This window comes from Sinocyclocheilus rhinocerous, unplaced genomic scaffold (assembly GCF_001515625.1).
Source record: "Sinocyclocheilus rhinocerous isolate Xijiao unplaced genomic scaffold, SAMN03320098_v1.1 scaffold905, whole genome shotgun sequence".
NCBI lineage: Eukaryota > Metazoa > Chordata > Actinopteri > Cypriniformes > Cyprinidae > Sinocyclocheilus > Sinocyclocheilus rhinocerous.
The window spans coordinates 384368-401791 of record NW_015659390.1 but is presented as its reverse complement, the minus strand read 5'-3'; the positions used below and the strand labels follow the sequence as shown (position 1 = coordinate 401791).

Here is a 17424-nt window from a genome sequence, read left to right as displayed (position 1 = left end):
TCAACCTATTCAGCAAGACTGGGTCACTCGTTCAATGTGTTTTACTGAAAGGTTATACTTGCCGATGTGGCAGAGGAAACTGTCTGTCGCAGGTGTGAAAGTACTATGTAAGAAACAACTGATATGGACTGCTTCTATCATCATGTAGTAGCCTACTCAAGACATGCTCCTTAAAATAGCAGCACAAGCACCTCAACTTCAGAAATGCATGGTTGGCAGTTGATTTACTGTACCTAAAAGGTAGCCAACTAGAGTACAATTGTTTACTAGTATGAAAATTTACACCTACTACATGCAGAGATAGGGGGCCTCATTTATAAAATGTTGTGCAGAAACCATCCAAAAATTGATCGTACGAGCATCTCTCAAAAATGCATATGGGTGATTCATAAAATGAACGTACGTACAGAAAACACACGTAAGCGTCTCTTTCAGATGTGAAATCTATGAATCGCAAATGATCTTGAACTTGCGCGCAAATGGATGGTTTCAGCTCTCTGTCTTGTAAACGACTCCTAATTAATGTCATTAACATGTAAAAGATCACCAGTCATCATCCAAATTCTTTCATTTAGAACAGTAAGCTGCAAGAACAGCTTACATTTTCAAAAACCTGCAGTACTCGAACAAGAAAAAGTGCATACGTCTGCTCAGACCCTTACGTGACGCTAAGCACTTTTCCACGTCAAAGCCAGTTTTCACAAATATGAGCATTGGCATGGATTTAAGCGTACGCACACTGTAAGATCACATCTGAGCGTACACACGCTTTATAAATGAGGCCCAGGATGTTTTTACATTTGTCAGGAGTTACTAATGGTCAGAATATCAACCTAAGATAATGGACATCAATAAAGCTTTTTTCTTTAAATATCTTTCATCATGTGAATTATTTCTGCAAGTTAAAGTGAAATGGTGGTACGACATGCATAAGGTCAGATTGTTGACCATATAGATGAACAAGTCTGTAGAAATGGTAGACAGGGCCTTAACCACCATAGACTCTTCAATTATTCAGAATAGTTGTATTTTTCAATATTTCCTTATTTCCAATTTTTAATATTTCACTACATACTTTTTATTTGTGATAAACAGAGTGCAATTTTAATATGTGCTTTGAAAAATAGGTTCACAAAAATGTATTTATTTGTTTTAAATCTTACTGTTTGGAGTACTAACTGCATAAAATAGTATTTGTTGACTTGAAGTTATGCTTGATTTTCATTCCCAGTTAAAAGGAAAAGCATGAGAATCACCGCATGGCACAAGAGACGTATCATTTACTGGCACTGTCAATCCCTCGCACACCCTGTATTGTAGTACTCAGACAGCGCTGACTTCCGTTTTCATTTTTTCTTCGAACACTTTCATGTTTTGACACGTTCAGGCTGTGCAGGTGTAGCCCTTCCCTCTCCTCGTGGGCTCTTTGTGGGTTTCTTTAGGAAGGAAACTGTCTCATGTGGTATAGCAATAATAACTGAGAATTTAAGAGAAATATATTTTAAAAAATCTAATCAAAACATATAATGTATTTACCCTATGTAATATATTTTTTAAAACAATTTTCTAACAAAATAAATATATGTATATAGGCTACCTAAAATTAGCTAAAAATACTTTTTTATTTAATTTTATCAACTAAATTAATCTTGTTTAAAATGTTTTTTAAAAGCTGTGTGTTTCTTTTTACTCTTTCTGATGCTCGTCTTTGCTTATTTGCTAGTTATTTGTGTCTCCTCCTCACTATTTTTAACTAAATTCAACCAGTTGCACAGCAGTACGCTGCTATAATTAGAACAATAAACGTGCGAATTGTTTGCGTCAATGGAATCCCGTGTGTGCGTCATGTCTTTTGACTGCGAGCGCTCTGATTGGTCGGCAGCCGGAAAGATTTGCCGAGGATCTCCGCCCCTGCATGGCCATATTTGCCAGTGGAACGCCTCGAGAGGATGCACCTTTGACGTAACGGCACAATAAAGTAGTCGCTATATATCTGCTCGCTCACAGAAATTTTAGAAAACCGTCTTGTCGTGGCAGGGGACGTTTATACATGGTTATCCATCACTTGGAATACGGACATTTATAGGTCCCTCACCACAACACATTTTCAGGTACGTAAATATTTTTGCTTTTAAAATGTGGAAGTCAGTGAACACTCTTTTCTTTCTGTTTTATGCTTCTTTTAAATAGCATACGAACAGCAGATGAGTTCGCAGTTATTCAAAGTAGGTGTGCGTGTTTATAAATGGAAACCGTTTTCATTTTGAGATATTGCTGATTTTATGTATTTTGTGTCCTTTAGTACTATTCTGTATTCTTTACTACGTGGAGCGCGCGAGTTATTCAGAAACAAACAGCCTTGCGCGTATGTAGATCGAGTTGAATGCACAGAATGAGTTGGCTTCTGGAATTTAAAATGTAAAAAGACTTGAATGTCAGACGATAAGAACTTTTAGAATAGACTGAGAGGGTGTGTGTATGTTACAGTGAGTGGTGCGCTTCTGCACGCTTCTGCAACAGGTGCTCGCGCAACAGCCAACTACTTATCTGCATACACTCTCCTTTTAAACCTGACTGTACTTAGGCTATTTGTATGATACATTAATATATTAAACGGTTCATATAGGTAAAATACAAATAATGATTTAAAACGAGAAAGGAAAAATGTAATTTTAAACAAGTTCTAAGAAACGATATCATCGTATCCATATATAAAAACGTTAATTTACTACACATTTTGATTTACTCTAGAAATGTCAAGTGGTGTAGCCTTTAGTGTACACACACAAACGATGTGAAAAAATAATAACAGTGATGACCTTGACACTCAGGGTCTGAAGGAGGTTCTGTCTGCTTATTTGTTTAACTTTTATTATTATTATTATTTTGTAAACAAAATGACTTGGCTTCCTGCATGTTAGTTATCCTACACTGACTGTTTTTTCACAATATGAATAATATTCTAAAACAAAATTGCTTTAGTGATTATTTTCAAACAAATAATTATAAAAGGTTATGCTAAACTACTTATGCCCAGCATTTCTTTTTTAAATGAAGCTTTTTTAACAATTGTTAGACAGTTACACCACCTAGACATTTTTGACTTTAAGAAACATATCTAATGCTAATGCACTGACTTGTGTATTAGTCAACATATTGAGACAATGAAATGTTTAGGGGTCAAATGATCATCAGGTGCCATGTTCCAATGGGTGCAAGGTCATGAATGTCTGTCAAACTGCTGAGCCATAATTATCTTATGCGTTTACCAAGCTCATTAAAGTACTTTCTGCAGAATTACTCTTTTAAAACAAGTTGATAGTGCCACTTTTTCCAAATATTTCCATTGCTGGTCTAAAGATTGAATCCATGTGGTTAGAATGTAGTATGAATGAATGTAAGCACTTTTTCACTGCCTGCAGTTTTTTTTTCTTTTCTTAATTTATCTTTACCTTATGGAACACTATGTCTGAGTTTGCAGGGGAAATTTGAGTCTATCTTAAAAAAGTTCCATATACATACACCGCCCACTCACACTCACAAACATAAACACCCTCTCAGTGAGGCAACCCACGTGTCATGTTCGTCTGACGTCCTTAATGTGGTAACACAATAAGCATGGCTGCCCTTTCCAGCCAGACGGCTCTCTAAGTTTTCTCAGAAATCTCAAAAGGCACTTCAGAGAACTGTGTCTATACAGACTCGTTGGTCGTCGAGTAAGTCTATCTAGGAATAGGTCAGGATGCATTATTCAACTCTTCAGGCGTTTGACGTTTCAGCAGCAATATCTACGGTATTGAAAAGTAGATGTTGTGGTTCTGTTCTACAGAAATGACCTGTGTTCAAAGTCAACATGGAGTCCAGACCTATGAGAGCTCCCTCTTCAGCTCAGAGTTTTTGAATCCTGACTTCACCTCCAGGTTGGCCATGGATGTGACTGACCAGCGGGACCAGCTCTCCGCACCCTCCCTACCCAGCATCACCTCTCTGGTCGGAGGCTACGTTGGGGAGTTTGATACCTACTCATGCCAGATCGCCACAGGTGCTGCTTCTTCCTGTCCGGGCGGCACCTCCAGGCAGGACTTGTTCAAGCTGGACGACCTCCAGGTGTACGGCTGTTACCCAGGCACGTTCGCTTTTAGCTACCTAGACGAGACGTTGTCCTCTCCAGGTGGGTCAAACTGCTTTGGAAGTCCAGCATCTGTGCCCTCACCCTCTACCCCGGGATTCCAGCCCATGTCTGCCTGGGACAACACCTTTGGTCCCTGCTCCCCCGATGAGGGCTGCTGGGGTTCAGAGAAGCCTCTGAACCAGGCCGCCACTTTCTTCACGTTTGGACACGACGAGCTTTCTCCTTTGGGACAGCTGCAGCCACAACTCCCAGATCAGGATCCCTTCTCCCAGTCCCAGCAACACGGTTCTCCACTTCCCTTCAGCCTGGAGCAGGGCAGTCGGGATGGCTCAGGACTGATGGACAGACACCTGTCTCCTAAAGTAAGGAGCCCCACAGGAAACGAAGGGCGCTGTGCAGTGTGTGGAGACAACGCTTCCTGTCAGCATTATGGGGTGCGCACTTGTGAAGGATGTAAAGGCTTTTTCAAGGTGAGAGAGCGTGAGCGTACTGTACTTGTCTTGCTGATAAATTATTATACGTTTGAATCATGTCATGTTATGTCAACTCGTCTCAGAATTTTGGATTTGGGAAATCAGGCTTATTTCACTGACTAGGTTTCCTTTTTGATTTTGTAGCGCACAGTACAGAAAAACGCCAAGTATGTTTGCCTCGCCAACAAAGATTGCCCAGTGGACAAAAGGCGGCGAAACAGGTGCCAGTTCTGCCGCTTCCAAAAGTGCCTAGCTGTGGGGATGGTGAAAGAAGGTGAGACTTAAAAATATTATATTAATAAATAAAAAAACAATTAATTCAAAATACATAAAGAATTTAAAATACCCACATACCCTCAAAGCAGTTTTAATAAATGTACCTATTGTGACTCTGTGTAGTTGTGAGAACAGACAGCCTGAAAGGTAGAAGAGGTCGTCTGCCATCCAAGCCAAAAGTTGCTCAGGACTCACTGTCGGTGTCTTCGCCTGTAAACATCATCGCCTCTCTCGTCACTGCCCATATTGACTCAAACCCTGCCAGTGGAAATCTGGACTATTCAAAGGTGAGGAAAGACCACACTTCACAACAATCTGTCAGCAAAAATTAAAGCTATAGTGCTGTTTTAATAGTATTGTCAATTAATATATTGTATTTTTGGTCATTGTGTAGTATCAGGAATCGGTATCCGGATTGTCTGAGAAGGAGGATGCCAACGACATACAGCAGTTTTATGACCTGCTAACAGGGTCAATGGATGTGATCAGGAAGTGGGCTGGAAACATCCCTGGATTCAGTGCCTTCTGTAAGGAGGACCAAGACCTTCTTCTGGAGTCAGCATTTGTTGAGCTCTTCATACTTCGGCTAGCTTACAGGTACATGTCAGTTCATATGACACTGAATTTAGCATTATAGAAGTACTATTTGGGGTAACTAAGCATCTATTTATCTCTTTACATTTAGGTCAAACCCTGAGACAGACAAACTTATTTTCTGCAACGGTGTGGTTCTGCACCGGACGCAGTGCGTACGAAGTTTTGGCGACTGGATTGACTCCATTATGGAGTTTTCTCAGAGTTTACACCGCTTGAAATTGGATGTATCGTCTTTCTCCTGTCTTGCCACACTGGTCATAATCACAGGTAAATTACTTTGTTCTACACAGACTACAGAAATGTAATGTTTTATCCCAAACAGATCTCTAACCTTCACTTGTGACCAACAGATCGACACGGTTTGAAAGAACCCAAACGGATCGAAGACCTCCAAAACCACCTGATCACGTGTCTCAGAGATCACGTCTCCACAAGTACCCCTGAGGCCACCCGGCCCAACTACCTGTCCCGACTCCTGGGCAAACTTCCAGAGCTGAGAACACTGTGCACCCAGGGCCTCCAGCGAATCTTCTATCTTAAACTGGAAGACTTGGTCCCACCTCCACCCATTGTGGATAAAATCTTCATGGACACGTTGCCATTCTGAAGAGGCTTTATAAATGGACAACTGGAGTGACTTAAACAGATAAAAGAGATGGAGCTCTTAAGGGTTTGACTAGTCAAAGGACTTTATTGCTTACTGTTCTCTGCTTTCTTGGAATGGAATCAGAGAACGATTACATTCTACTTACGCCTGCGTTTGGAGATCACATAGTCTTCAACATTGAACTCTCTAAGAGACATATAACGAGAATTATTCATTTGGTTGAACTTGTTGGTAACTCTAAACAGACATGGAGTTTCAAATCTTAGTATACTTTAGCTGAAATGGTGGCTTCAGTCAGTAGCATGTCAGGTCAGTGTTGCAAAACAAGAAGCTCAAATGCTCTACATGTGACTTCTAGATGAAAGAAGTCCCATCAGTATTACAGCTATGTTCAGATGGCATATTCCACATAGACAGCATCCAAGAATCCAGTAAAACATCTCCAACTTCATGTTAGAAATGCCATGGACCAAAACAGGGAGTACAAACAGCATTTACTTGGATGCTTAAATTATCATACAAAGCCTTAAATACGCTGAAGTCTCCCTTAAACATGCTCCAAAACATGCTTACACTGAAAACAGAGATTTACTGTGTTTGAGTACAGGACTGATTTGAGTGCATTGGAGGACTGTGGTACACTTGTCTAATGTTTCAGATCCAGTGACACTAGAAACTTTAGTGTATTTTAAGAGTCAGTAGTTTATATAAAAGATTAAAAAGTCACGGGAGATCCAGTGCAGCTACTGTACATGTACCATGTACAGCCTCTTACATGCAAATACTTTAAGTATTATTACAGACGCCTGACTTAGTTTAGTGTACCAGTCAAACCTTAGAGTAATTATATTTGTATGTATGTATTTTAAAGATGTATAGGTATGACTAGAGCTTCTGCAGACTGTAACTTTTCTCATAATGACAAAATCAAGATCGGGCATTCTGAAATTTTTATTTTTTACATAAAATGAGAGGGTATTGCTTATCTTTCATTGATTTTGTGCAGCTCTCTAAATAAATTTGGAACAGAAATCATCTTGGGTGCTATGAAACATTTCTTTACATCATTTAGTTTATCGATAAAGAGGCTATAGCAAGATCTGCATGGCTTTTCTTTCATTTAAAAAAAAAAAACGCGGTTAAAGGGTGGTTTCTGTCATCATTTGCTCACCATTCCAAACCTGTGTTTTTCTTTCTTCTTTGAAACATAAAAAAGTGTTAAGCACTTCTAGCTTGTATCCTGTGGGCCTCATTTATAAAATGTTGCATAACATTCTACATGCGTACATGTGATTCTGAGAAATGAAAATTTGCACAAAAAATGTGCATATGACTCTCATCCAGATGAGTCATCTATAAATCACAAATGATCTTGAAATTGTGTGCAGCTGAATGGTGTCAGATCTCTGCCCTGTAAATGCCCCCTAATTAATGTCATCTGCATAGAAACAAGCACCAGTCAATGTCCAAATCCTTTACTTGAGAACGCCAAGCGGCATGAATTGCTTTAGATTTCCAAATACCTGCAGTACTCAACTCTGCCACAAGGAAATCATGTACGCCCACTTAGAATCTGATCTGGCGCGAAGCAATAGAGATTATAAAGAGTTTTTAGAAATCTTAACGTTGGCGTGGAATGGATTTTAGCACACTCTTAAATTAAATCTGTGCATATGCACGTTTTATGAATGAGGCGTCTGCTGAAGCCATATAAATGATTTTTTTCTGAGACAAATTGGTTAATATATGTTGTGTTAACTCCTGTGACAGTATTGAGTCAGTGAATCCAATTTGTCAACAATTCATCCAGACCGGTTTTGTGAACTAGATTACAATATCTAATTCAAAAGAGTCATTTATGAATCACGCATGCTAATGAACATGCCAAAGAAAGCTAGGGCTTAAAATAGAACACAGTCATAAAGATAACGTTTATGACAATTTTATGGTTCTTTTTATTTTTTTGTCATTGTGGAGCTCCAGTCTTCATTCACTTTCATTATACTGCAAAGAGTGGGCAAAAATTAACCTTAAGTAAAAAAAAAAAAAAGAAGAAAGTACAAATTTGGAATGACGTGGAAGAGGAAGAGATTCTGCCCTATCCATTTATCGTATAGCTCAAGTATTGATTTGTTTCTTTACTATATAGAGTTTCAACATTGCTTTCATAGAGTAATCATGATATCATCTGGTTACTGCACTGCGATGAGCTTTCCCTTTCTTGAAGGAAGTTGTGGTTTTGAACATTCTCCATATGGACAGTTAGCTGGCTAATCTGTGTCAAGCGAATGATTCAGATCTGAACTTGATGTCACATCAGTTTGACGTGGTTCTTGAACTATATTTAGATCTCTTTCTTTTTTACTATCAGGCCATTTTCAATCAGATTATCACATACGTCATTATATTGCTTTATGAGGCTATACAATAGCAGTGAAATTACCACTGCTCATATTTAGACTAAGGGATTTCAACATACCCCTGACTATGAGGTGGGGTAAAAGTGTGTCAATTATACAATTAGTTAAATTATATGAAAGAAATTGGTTTTATTGGTGAATAAACGTGGTTATTATTTAAAACACGTTCAGTTTGTTAGTACTACAGAAATAGCCTAGAAAATAGTACAGTAAAAAAGCACTATGAACATCTCAGCAACCATACAGCAACTCCCTGTAAACCCTCATTAATGTAATGATGAAAACGAACAGACTACTAGCCAATTTGCGGTTTGTCTAAAGGTATCGGTAGCTCATTGGAGTGTGTGTAAATCATCTCATCAGATTTCATTCAGCTAAATTCATCACAACATTGTAGGACATTGTAGGTACAGAAGCTTCATCACCTGACTGCGTCCCATTCTAAAATACAGGGTTTATGAGTCACAGGTACCCCTGCAGACCCATCTTACTACTATCATGATACCTCGCACCAGACTACCTTGGAACATGGAGAGCCTTTTTGTCCCAAAGGGGTATTTCTAAATAATTTTGTGCGGTAGCTTCAAAACCCTGAGTCTGCTGGCTGTCAGTCACGCTACACACCACAAGGCCTGCAGGGTGTCACATATCCTCCTCCCCCGAAGAGAACACCAAATTCTATGGCCTAATTTTGGGCCACTGTAATTTGCTCTGACACCTCCTGTGCCTGCCAAGGTATGCGACCGATGATACCACCAAGGAAAGTACAACTGAGCAGACAGAGTAAGTGCCAGGGACTGCCTGTGACACCTTCCTCCAGCGCTCCAGACCAGCAGATGCATTTTGGGGCTTAAATTGAAAAGGATCCTCAACATCAGTGACCCTGGGCAGAAATGTTATGTAATATCCCAGGCCATTCTAAATTTAACTATATAATACATAATACCTGGGCGGTGGCAATGAAATTGGCCCGAAAGTGGCTTACAGTTTGCCTCATGAGGGGAGTCATTATAGAAAAGGGATATCCCAAGAAACAATGAGTTTTCTGAGAGCGGGCCAGTGCAGCACCTTATATTTTGTATTCATTTGCATAGTTTGTCGTTAAAACTCCCTTCTTCGCTGAATTTCATGTCTGTTAATAAACAGCTTACTTAGAGTATTCACGTTTATATTTTAGTAAATAATTTGCACAGCTCTTGTGGGCACCTTGCACAGACAGTGAGAAGAAAGAGGAAACCCTGTGGTAAATACATTTAGCTCATCATTGTGTCCTGTAACTCAATCTGCTCCCTTGTCAATTTGACAATGACAGATGAGAGGGGAAGAGCCACATTTTCCTGGCTTATGTAGTATTATGAACTGAGTTCATTCAAAATCAAGACCTATAAACTGCAGACAGACAGACAGATAGACAGACAGATAGATAGATAGATAGATAGACAGACAGACAGACAGACAGGGTAAGGTAAGGTATGGTGTTCTAGATTATTGCTAGGGCGTTGCTAGGCTGTTTTTGATGGTTGCTACGTGGTTGCTAGAGATACATTTTAACTGTTATAACTTGTCTGGCAAGCCTATAGGAACATCTGAAGGACATGGCAGCACTCTAATAAAAAATACCAGAGCTCATCCACAAGACGTAATTGGATAAAGTCATTATCACTCCGATTACAGCAGTTATGTGGGCAAGGCCAGGGACAACATACAAAAATATCCACAGTTTCCATGTTCGGATTACTCTGGTAAAGACAGCTTTTCGGTGCAAAATCAAAACAAGGTGTCGAAAAGCACATTGCCATGGTGACAATTACACAAGACTGGTCCACCTCCAAAAAATAAAGTTATTATATAAGCCTCCACCAGCCTCCTGGTCACCAACAGTCTTGAGAACATGAGAATACTGGGATATAAAACGACCAACAGGGAGGCTCAAGTTTCGATGAGGAGCTGCAAGTTTTGGATAAGAGCCCAGAGGTTGTTCTGAGTTCTTCCACACTCCAAGAACAAAATGCACAAAATGAACACATGCAGGACCCTCATAACCAGATACTAACCATGTAACAGGTGTGTATATATAAAGTCATCGACAGCCTTTCAATTTTTGAGCCTCACTGCTTTGGTGCAAGTAAATTCTGACAAATCATCCAAAGACACTGCATGCAAACATCTTCTCAAATCCTTCTTCCGGATTTAGCCTTAAACATGCATTAGCAACTTTGTATTATTTGTAATATAATTCTGTCAGCCTGCAGTCTTGCTCACTCTGGGACAGACAGCAGGGCTATTTTTATAAACTGTGAGCCCATGTAGATTCAGTGAAAGAGTTGACAAAGTGTTGTTGACGGCTTGTCATGCTCTAAACAGGTGCAGCAGCATATGATCGATAGTGAGTGGAGCATAAAGCGGAGGGAACATTTACTGTACACACTGAACTCATGACTCAATGCGAACATGCTAAACCAATCCAGATTGGGCATCATGTGGTCTATCATTCAGTGTGAAAATGTGTCATGTTTCATCTATGATAATATGGCTTTAGTTGTAAATTAGGGGTGTTGAGAGGGCGAGGGACAGAGACTGAATGCTAATACTGGAGGAAGATAGGAGAGATGGATAATAGATAAAGATAGATGGATGTTGTATGACTCAAGAATCTTTAGTTATTTCCATCCAGCACTTGTTTCAATTCAACACTCAATCGTTCCATTTGAATGAATGCTTGGACGGATAATAAAAGAAATCACAGAACAGCTCCCGGACATGAGCCTTCCCACTCAACAGAGAAAGCCTTATCCCCGGGAATAATCACACAAATTCTTGATTCCTAACACCACATTTTAGCTCTGTTACAAGTCTACACTCAGTTAATTCTTCTGCCTGAAATTTGAGAAAATTCTAAGGAAAAGCATCAAATGGTTCTGCAAAATGTTGTAATGTGATCTCAATTTGGAGATGGAGCATATCAAATCTGCCCCAAAAAAAGTTAATCATTTTTAATCTGAAAAAAAAAAAAAAAAAAAAGGCCTAAGTGTGACAAAAAAATCCCCCTACATGTGACATTAAACAATAATAATAATTATTAAAAATTTTAATTTGTACCGTTTATTTTTATTTCCTGATTTTGATAACAATAACAAAGATTAACAAGTAATGAGAAATAATTACACAGAACAAATGTAATGAAATTAAATACTAGTTAAAAAATAAACATTAATAAATAATCATCTAAAATAATAAGAATAATAAACTGAACTTGGACAATTGTGTCAATGTAATCTGACATTAAAAACATTATGGAAATTGAGAATAAATAATTTTTAGTGTACATCTTAAGGAAAATGTAATTCCTAGTATTGGTAATGGCAAAAGTAATGGTGCCTATGGAAGACAAAAATAAATGGATACAACAAGACTCGGCACAAATTATAATAAAAAAAATGTATTAATTAAATAATAAATAATCATCTGCATTATTAAGAAAAATAAGTATATTAAACCGAGCTTGGACAAGCATGTGTTGATGTATTCTGATATCAAGAAATTCACAAAAGTTATTTTTAACTATATTGAGCTCCTGTATCTTATTAAAGAAAATTGCATTCCTTAGGATATGACGCCTTAAATGCAAAACAAAAATAAATGGAAATATTAACGCTCAGCTAGTCACGTAGGGACTCCCTCTTAGAACGGCATGACCCACGGGGAATGCTTCAATATGTGCAGTGAGGCCTGTTCACCCAGCAACTGCACTGCATTACAACACAGCGGTTAGAAAACCAGCTTTACCACGAGACACAGTGAGTACAGACAGGAATGTCGCACATTTCAACTGATATATAGTAAAAATTTCTCTGTTTGTATTAACATGCGCCATTTCACACAATTCACATGTTTTGTCAACTACAATAGGCAGGATCCTACTATGAAACTGGCTGAGCAGGTTTATTATTTTACAGAATGAATGCAAATGAATGAGTAAAACAACTATGCCAACCGTTCTGCTGTAAATAAAGTAGAATCTGACATTAACTGCAGTGTTTCCACTTTTTTTAAATTAGAAAAAAATAATTTGCTTTCTCCTTCCAACTTTTTCCATTTATGCATGCAATTTTAGATTTGATATGTTACACAAACATGAAAGCACATTCTAACCTGCTAATACACACACTCTCTCTCTAATTCTCCCGCACACTACAGGCGTAGATTCCTCTCAGTGTACACGTTGTTCCCCAGAGGAATTATATTTTGGCCTTTCAGAAGGGTGTCGTGGGTGGGGATTGCCGGTCCCTAACATTAGCCTTGAGTTTAAAAATAACCTCTCATCACATGAAATCAATAACGGCACTTAGATGTGACTCAGTGCGTGTTCGCGAAGTCAGGCCCCTCTGGGATTATCACACTACTTGGCAAGTGTAAGTGACACCATCACTCTCACCTGGACCTGAGGAAAATCCTGCGCCACGGTAAAACGGAAACAAGATGCTAACAACATGGTGGTGACTAATTTACCAGCTACCGATATTCCAGTTATCTGCTTTAAACATGCTGCAGCATATAATTTCCCCCCTTTTTCAACAGCATAAATTACCCTCATCTGGTTTATGACAATCTCAGTATAGTCTGATAAAGAATGTATAACCAATATGAGCTTGATTTTGTCACATTTCATAAGAATAATTTTAGACCAGATTAAATAAATTAATAATTAAATTAAAATACAAATAGTATTATTACAAATAGTATTATTTTAGTATTTGTTATAGTAAAATACAAATAGTATAGTTAAAAAAATTCTAATAATAAAAACTTAATTAAAAAAATAATTATTTTAGGTGAAAAGCAATAAATATAATAATAATAAAGCAGCCAAGCATGATCAATATTTGCACTACCAGCCCATCTGTAACGCCGCTAACATGTTCAAGAGGAGTAATATTAACAGTGAAAAGTTCCAGTGCTGCTGGACTGTAATATCAGTTCTCTTGGAATGGCCCTTGGCCAATCAATTTAAGGGATAGGAATTAGCTGTTGTATAATATTAATTAGATAATGTTAAAAGGTTGTCATGCATCTGCAAAGATCATCAGCCTGTCCTTAGAGAGTAATCATAAACCAGCAATTACATATGTGTTCTAAAAAGCAAAAGGTTGAAGGTGCATCTCTGAGCACTCTTAGCATGAGGATCTGCACCATCTACAGATGAATGGCTGATGAAAGCTATTTACTCATTCAGAATTAAAGCATTTTAACTAATAACTTAACTCAAATAACTTAACTTTCTGTAAGACTAAGAAGAACTATACATATACACAGGCTGTGATGAACTTCAGATAAGTGTGATCATGTGTTTCATTGTAAAATGGAGAGATACAATTCTTTATGTCATTTGATGTTTTTCATCAAGAATGCAGAGCAAAAAGTGTGCACTTGAAAATTACTTTTGAGCATAAATTTGTGCTTGGCATTAAAAAAAACGTTATGCAACTGAGGATGTAAAAAAGCAATATAACATTTAAAAAAACTGAATTGGGAATATGTTTTTTTAATTTTTTTTATGTGTAATGGTACAAAAAACCCCGCCTAGGTACGCCAGCTACACTGGTAAAGCAGGGTAATACTGCCACCAAGCGTTCCGAGGTAGAGCTACACCAAGTTATTCGAATCACTACATAAATTGCGGGGTGTTTTTTTCCACTATTGGCCATTTTGGCTATTTATAAAGATATATGTGGGTATTTATAAATTAAACATCCCTTAAAACTCACTTTTTACGCTCATTCGTTTACTTAATCTGTTATTACAATTTTCGACAGCATATTTTGCAGATTTGCAACTGAAACTCTAAACCGAATCCAGAGAAGTCATTTTTACCACGTCTCAAAACACTATGATGGAAATTATGGTGGTGGAAATTATATTTTAGTCGTTTTTGGAACAAAGTGGCCGACCCACTTACCTTGCTAAGGCAAATTTTATAGCTAGCATTTTATTTAGAAAAACAATATTTCACACTTCTAAACTTGATTTGAAAAGGCACACGATAAAAAAGAATATATATATATTTTGTTTAAGTGACATTTACCTTGATTTATATTGAATTTACTTCACATTTTAACTCCGGGATGCTCAACTCTGACATACACGGTTTCTCCTTGGTAACGAAGTAGCCTACACTAACTTTTAAAAAAGAAAAGAAGGAAGAAAACCCTTCGTGCTTACTGAATTTTGTTTGAAAAAGCTGTCAAAACAGGTACATAGGCTACTTGTAAGACATCCCCTCCCTCAAACGCCCCATGGTCACCGAGTTCAGAAGAAAGTGTGTGCGTCGCCGCGCCTCTTAGCGCGCGCTCCAAGGCACACTAAAATAACGGAGTGCGTTTTTCCAGACATCACTGAGACTGCTGCAGAGATGCTTGGATGATGTACTCCATCATGTGTAACACATAAACCAGACTATATGCCACAAACCGACGCTTCGACGACTGTTTTTTGACTTTTAAACTATATCCATGGAAACGCACAAGTGACCTTGGCAAACCCAGGACCCTTTGGAAGTTTTAAAACATCAATACGCGTTACACACGCCACAGAAAACATGAATGTTTCACACGGACTACTGAACCGGACGATATCTACAGCGAAGCAACCGTTGGAAAGCGTTCGAGGATGCTGCAGTAACTTCTCGGTGATCACGAGCGACGGGTTCGGTTCACCGATTCAGGACGAGCGCGATCAGTTCATCATGCGTTTGGTGCAGATCGCGGTTCTCTGTGTGCTGTCACTGACGGTCATTTTCGGCATATTTTTCCTCGGGTGCAATCTACTCATCAAGTCCGAGAGTATTATAAATCTGCTGGTGGAGGACAGAAGACCTTCCAAAGATGCGGATATTATTATGATAGCGGCATGAGTCGTGCCATAAACCTGACACGAACTGGCAATCTGTCATGAACGACACCTGTTGGTATGATTCTCATGCCAATGATGAACTAAATGTATTTTTATATATTTCATCTGGGACCAGAACCTGTTAATGTCGCAATGGAGACTGAACAATGCATTCAACTTTTTTTTAAAACCCAGAAATGTGTGGTGATGATTATTTGTCTACATCTTCTTTCAAAACACATCTTCATGAAGACACCTGAAACAACAAGAGCAGAGAAAGATAACTGGACAAATGCATTAATCCAGGACAGATCATTTGAAATTAAGAATTTGTCATTTGTTTTGTATTTATATTGGCTGAATTGATTCATGTGACTCGTTGAAATGATTCAAGAATTTCTTAATGTGTTTGTGTAAAGTTTGTGTTAACTTGCATGCAAAATGGATTAAAAGGATATAGAGAACTCTAAAAACACTGTTCCATTTTAGTTTCGACCTAGATGACACTTTAGAGTTTTAGGTTCAAAATGGTGATGATTATTTGTCTACATCTTCTTTCAAAACACATCTTCATGAAGACACCTGAAACAACAAGAGCAGAGAAAGATAACTGGACAAATGCATTAATCCAGGACAGATCATTTGAAATTAAGAATTTGTCATTTGTTTTGTATTTATATTGGCTGAATTGATTCATGTGACTTGTTGAAATGATTCAAGAATTTCTTAATGTGTTTGTGTTTGTGTAAAGTTTGTGTTAACTTGCATGCAAAATGGATTAAAAGGATATAGAGAACTCTAAAAACACTGTTCCATTTTAGTTTCAACCTAGATGACATTTTAGAGTTTTTCAAAGGTTCAAAACATGACAATCCGGTTACAGGATCCACCATCCATCACATTTCACATTCTTAATACATACATAAATGATTGTGTTCTGTTATATCAATCACAAAAATCAGATACATGACTACTCAACCTCTGCAGGTCAGTTGCAAAGGTCCAGCGTCTTCAGTAGAGGAAAAACCGTGAATCAAGTTCTACAAAAAAAAAAAATTAATTAAAAAAAGAAAAGGACAACAAATGAATTTAATTTCCATTTATCACATGACCTTTTTCACATGGAAGCACATTAGTTCATCTTTTCCTTCTTAGGTATCTTGGCAGCTGCATTACACCCGCAGTGCAGATCACTTACAGCTAAGCTTTGGTGGACTATTAAATATCTCCACAAATATACAATTATTAAACTACTTTTCATATTTGGTAGAAAAGGCCATCAAACGTTTTAATTCTGTTAACAGCTCATGTCCTTGGAAGCTTAAGACAGATGGTTGATGTTAACATTTTAAACTGCAACAATATGTTTTTCCACCAACAAGCAGCTAAAAAGCTTAGAATGACTCAAAATATGTCAGCTTTTAATTTGATATTCTGCTGACTCACCAGCTGCCTTTCCACATGAGCTTTAGCCTGAGGAGAATATAACAAGTGGCGCATTTTATTTATAGACAGTATTTTTGAACCACAAATATTGTGGTGAATGAACTGTATAATTATGACTAGCATGGCAAACTATAACATTATGTAACTTAACCTGCAGTCCTTAGTTTCTTAATTCCATTTTAATTCCAACAAACTATTATGCAAAAGATTGGACTTAATTTTATTTGCAAACAGCATCTCATGTCAGTGTTCATAAACCAAAACCTGAGGGTAACATTACAGAGATGTTGCATAATTTTCTAAAATCAGTTGGATAATACCTTGTCCCCTATATTTGTACACACACTGCTGTATACAAGAATGACATCATAAGAACACGGTCAAAGCCATTCACTGTATAATACATGTGACTGCTGAAAACGTGCCCAAGACGTTACTATATTCAGTGCCTTAAAACAGATGGTGCTGAAATAAATGCAACGGAGAATAGGGAACCATAATCCAAATTAGATATTAAGGCTGCATGCTATATCACTGACCCCAACCCTAGGACATTCAGCTCACCAGACCCCACCCGCACACATG

At 38.0% G+C, this 17424-nt stretch overlaps 2 protein-coding genes across 2 annotated transcripts; both read left to right on the top strand.

Moving 5' to 3' along the window:
• The first annotated feature begins 1955 nt into the window (after nucleotides 1–1955).
• LOC107723761 (nuclear receptor subfamily 4 group A member 1-like) lies at nucleotides 1956–7677 on the top strand. The gene is made up of 7 exons (XM_016532474.1): nucleotides 1956–2111; nucleotides 3830–4602; nucleotides 4750–4879; nucleotides 5005–5168; nucleotides 5276–5478; nucleotides 5567–5745; nucleotides 5829–7677. The coding sequence occupies exons 2-7, from the start codon at nucleotides 3832–3834 to the stop codon at nucleotides 6083–6085; spliced, it is 1704 nt and encodes a 567-aa protein (XP_016387960.1). The 5' UTR covers nucleotides 1956–2111; nucleotides 3830–3831; the 3' UTR covers nucleotides 6086–7677.
• Nucleotides 7678–14098: 6421 nt separating this feature from the next.
• Nucleotides 14099–15854, top strand: LOC107723728 (protein reprimo-like). Its single transcript, XM_016532435.1, has one exon. The coding sequence runs from the start codon at nucleotides 15101–15103 to the stop codon at nucleotides 15413–15415; it is 315 nt and encodes a 104-aa protein (XP_016387921.1). The 5' UTR covers nucleotides 14099–15100; the 3' UTR covers nucleotides 15416–15854.
• The last annotated feature ends 1570 nt before the right edge of the window (nucleotides 15855–17424 follow it).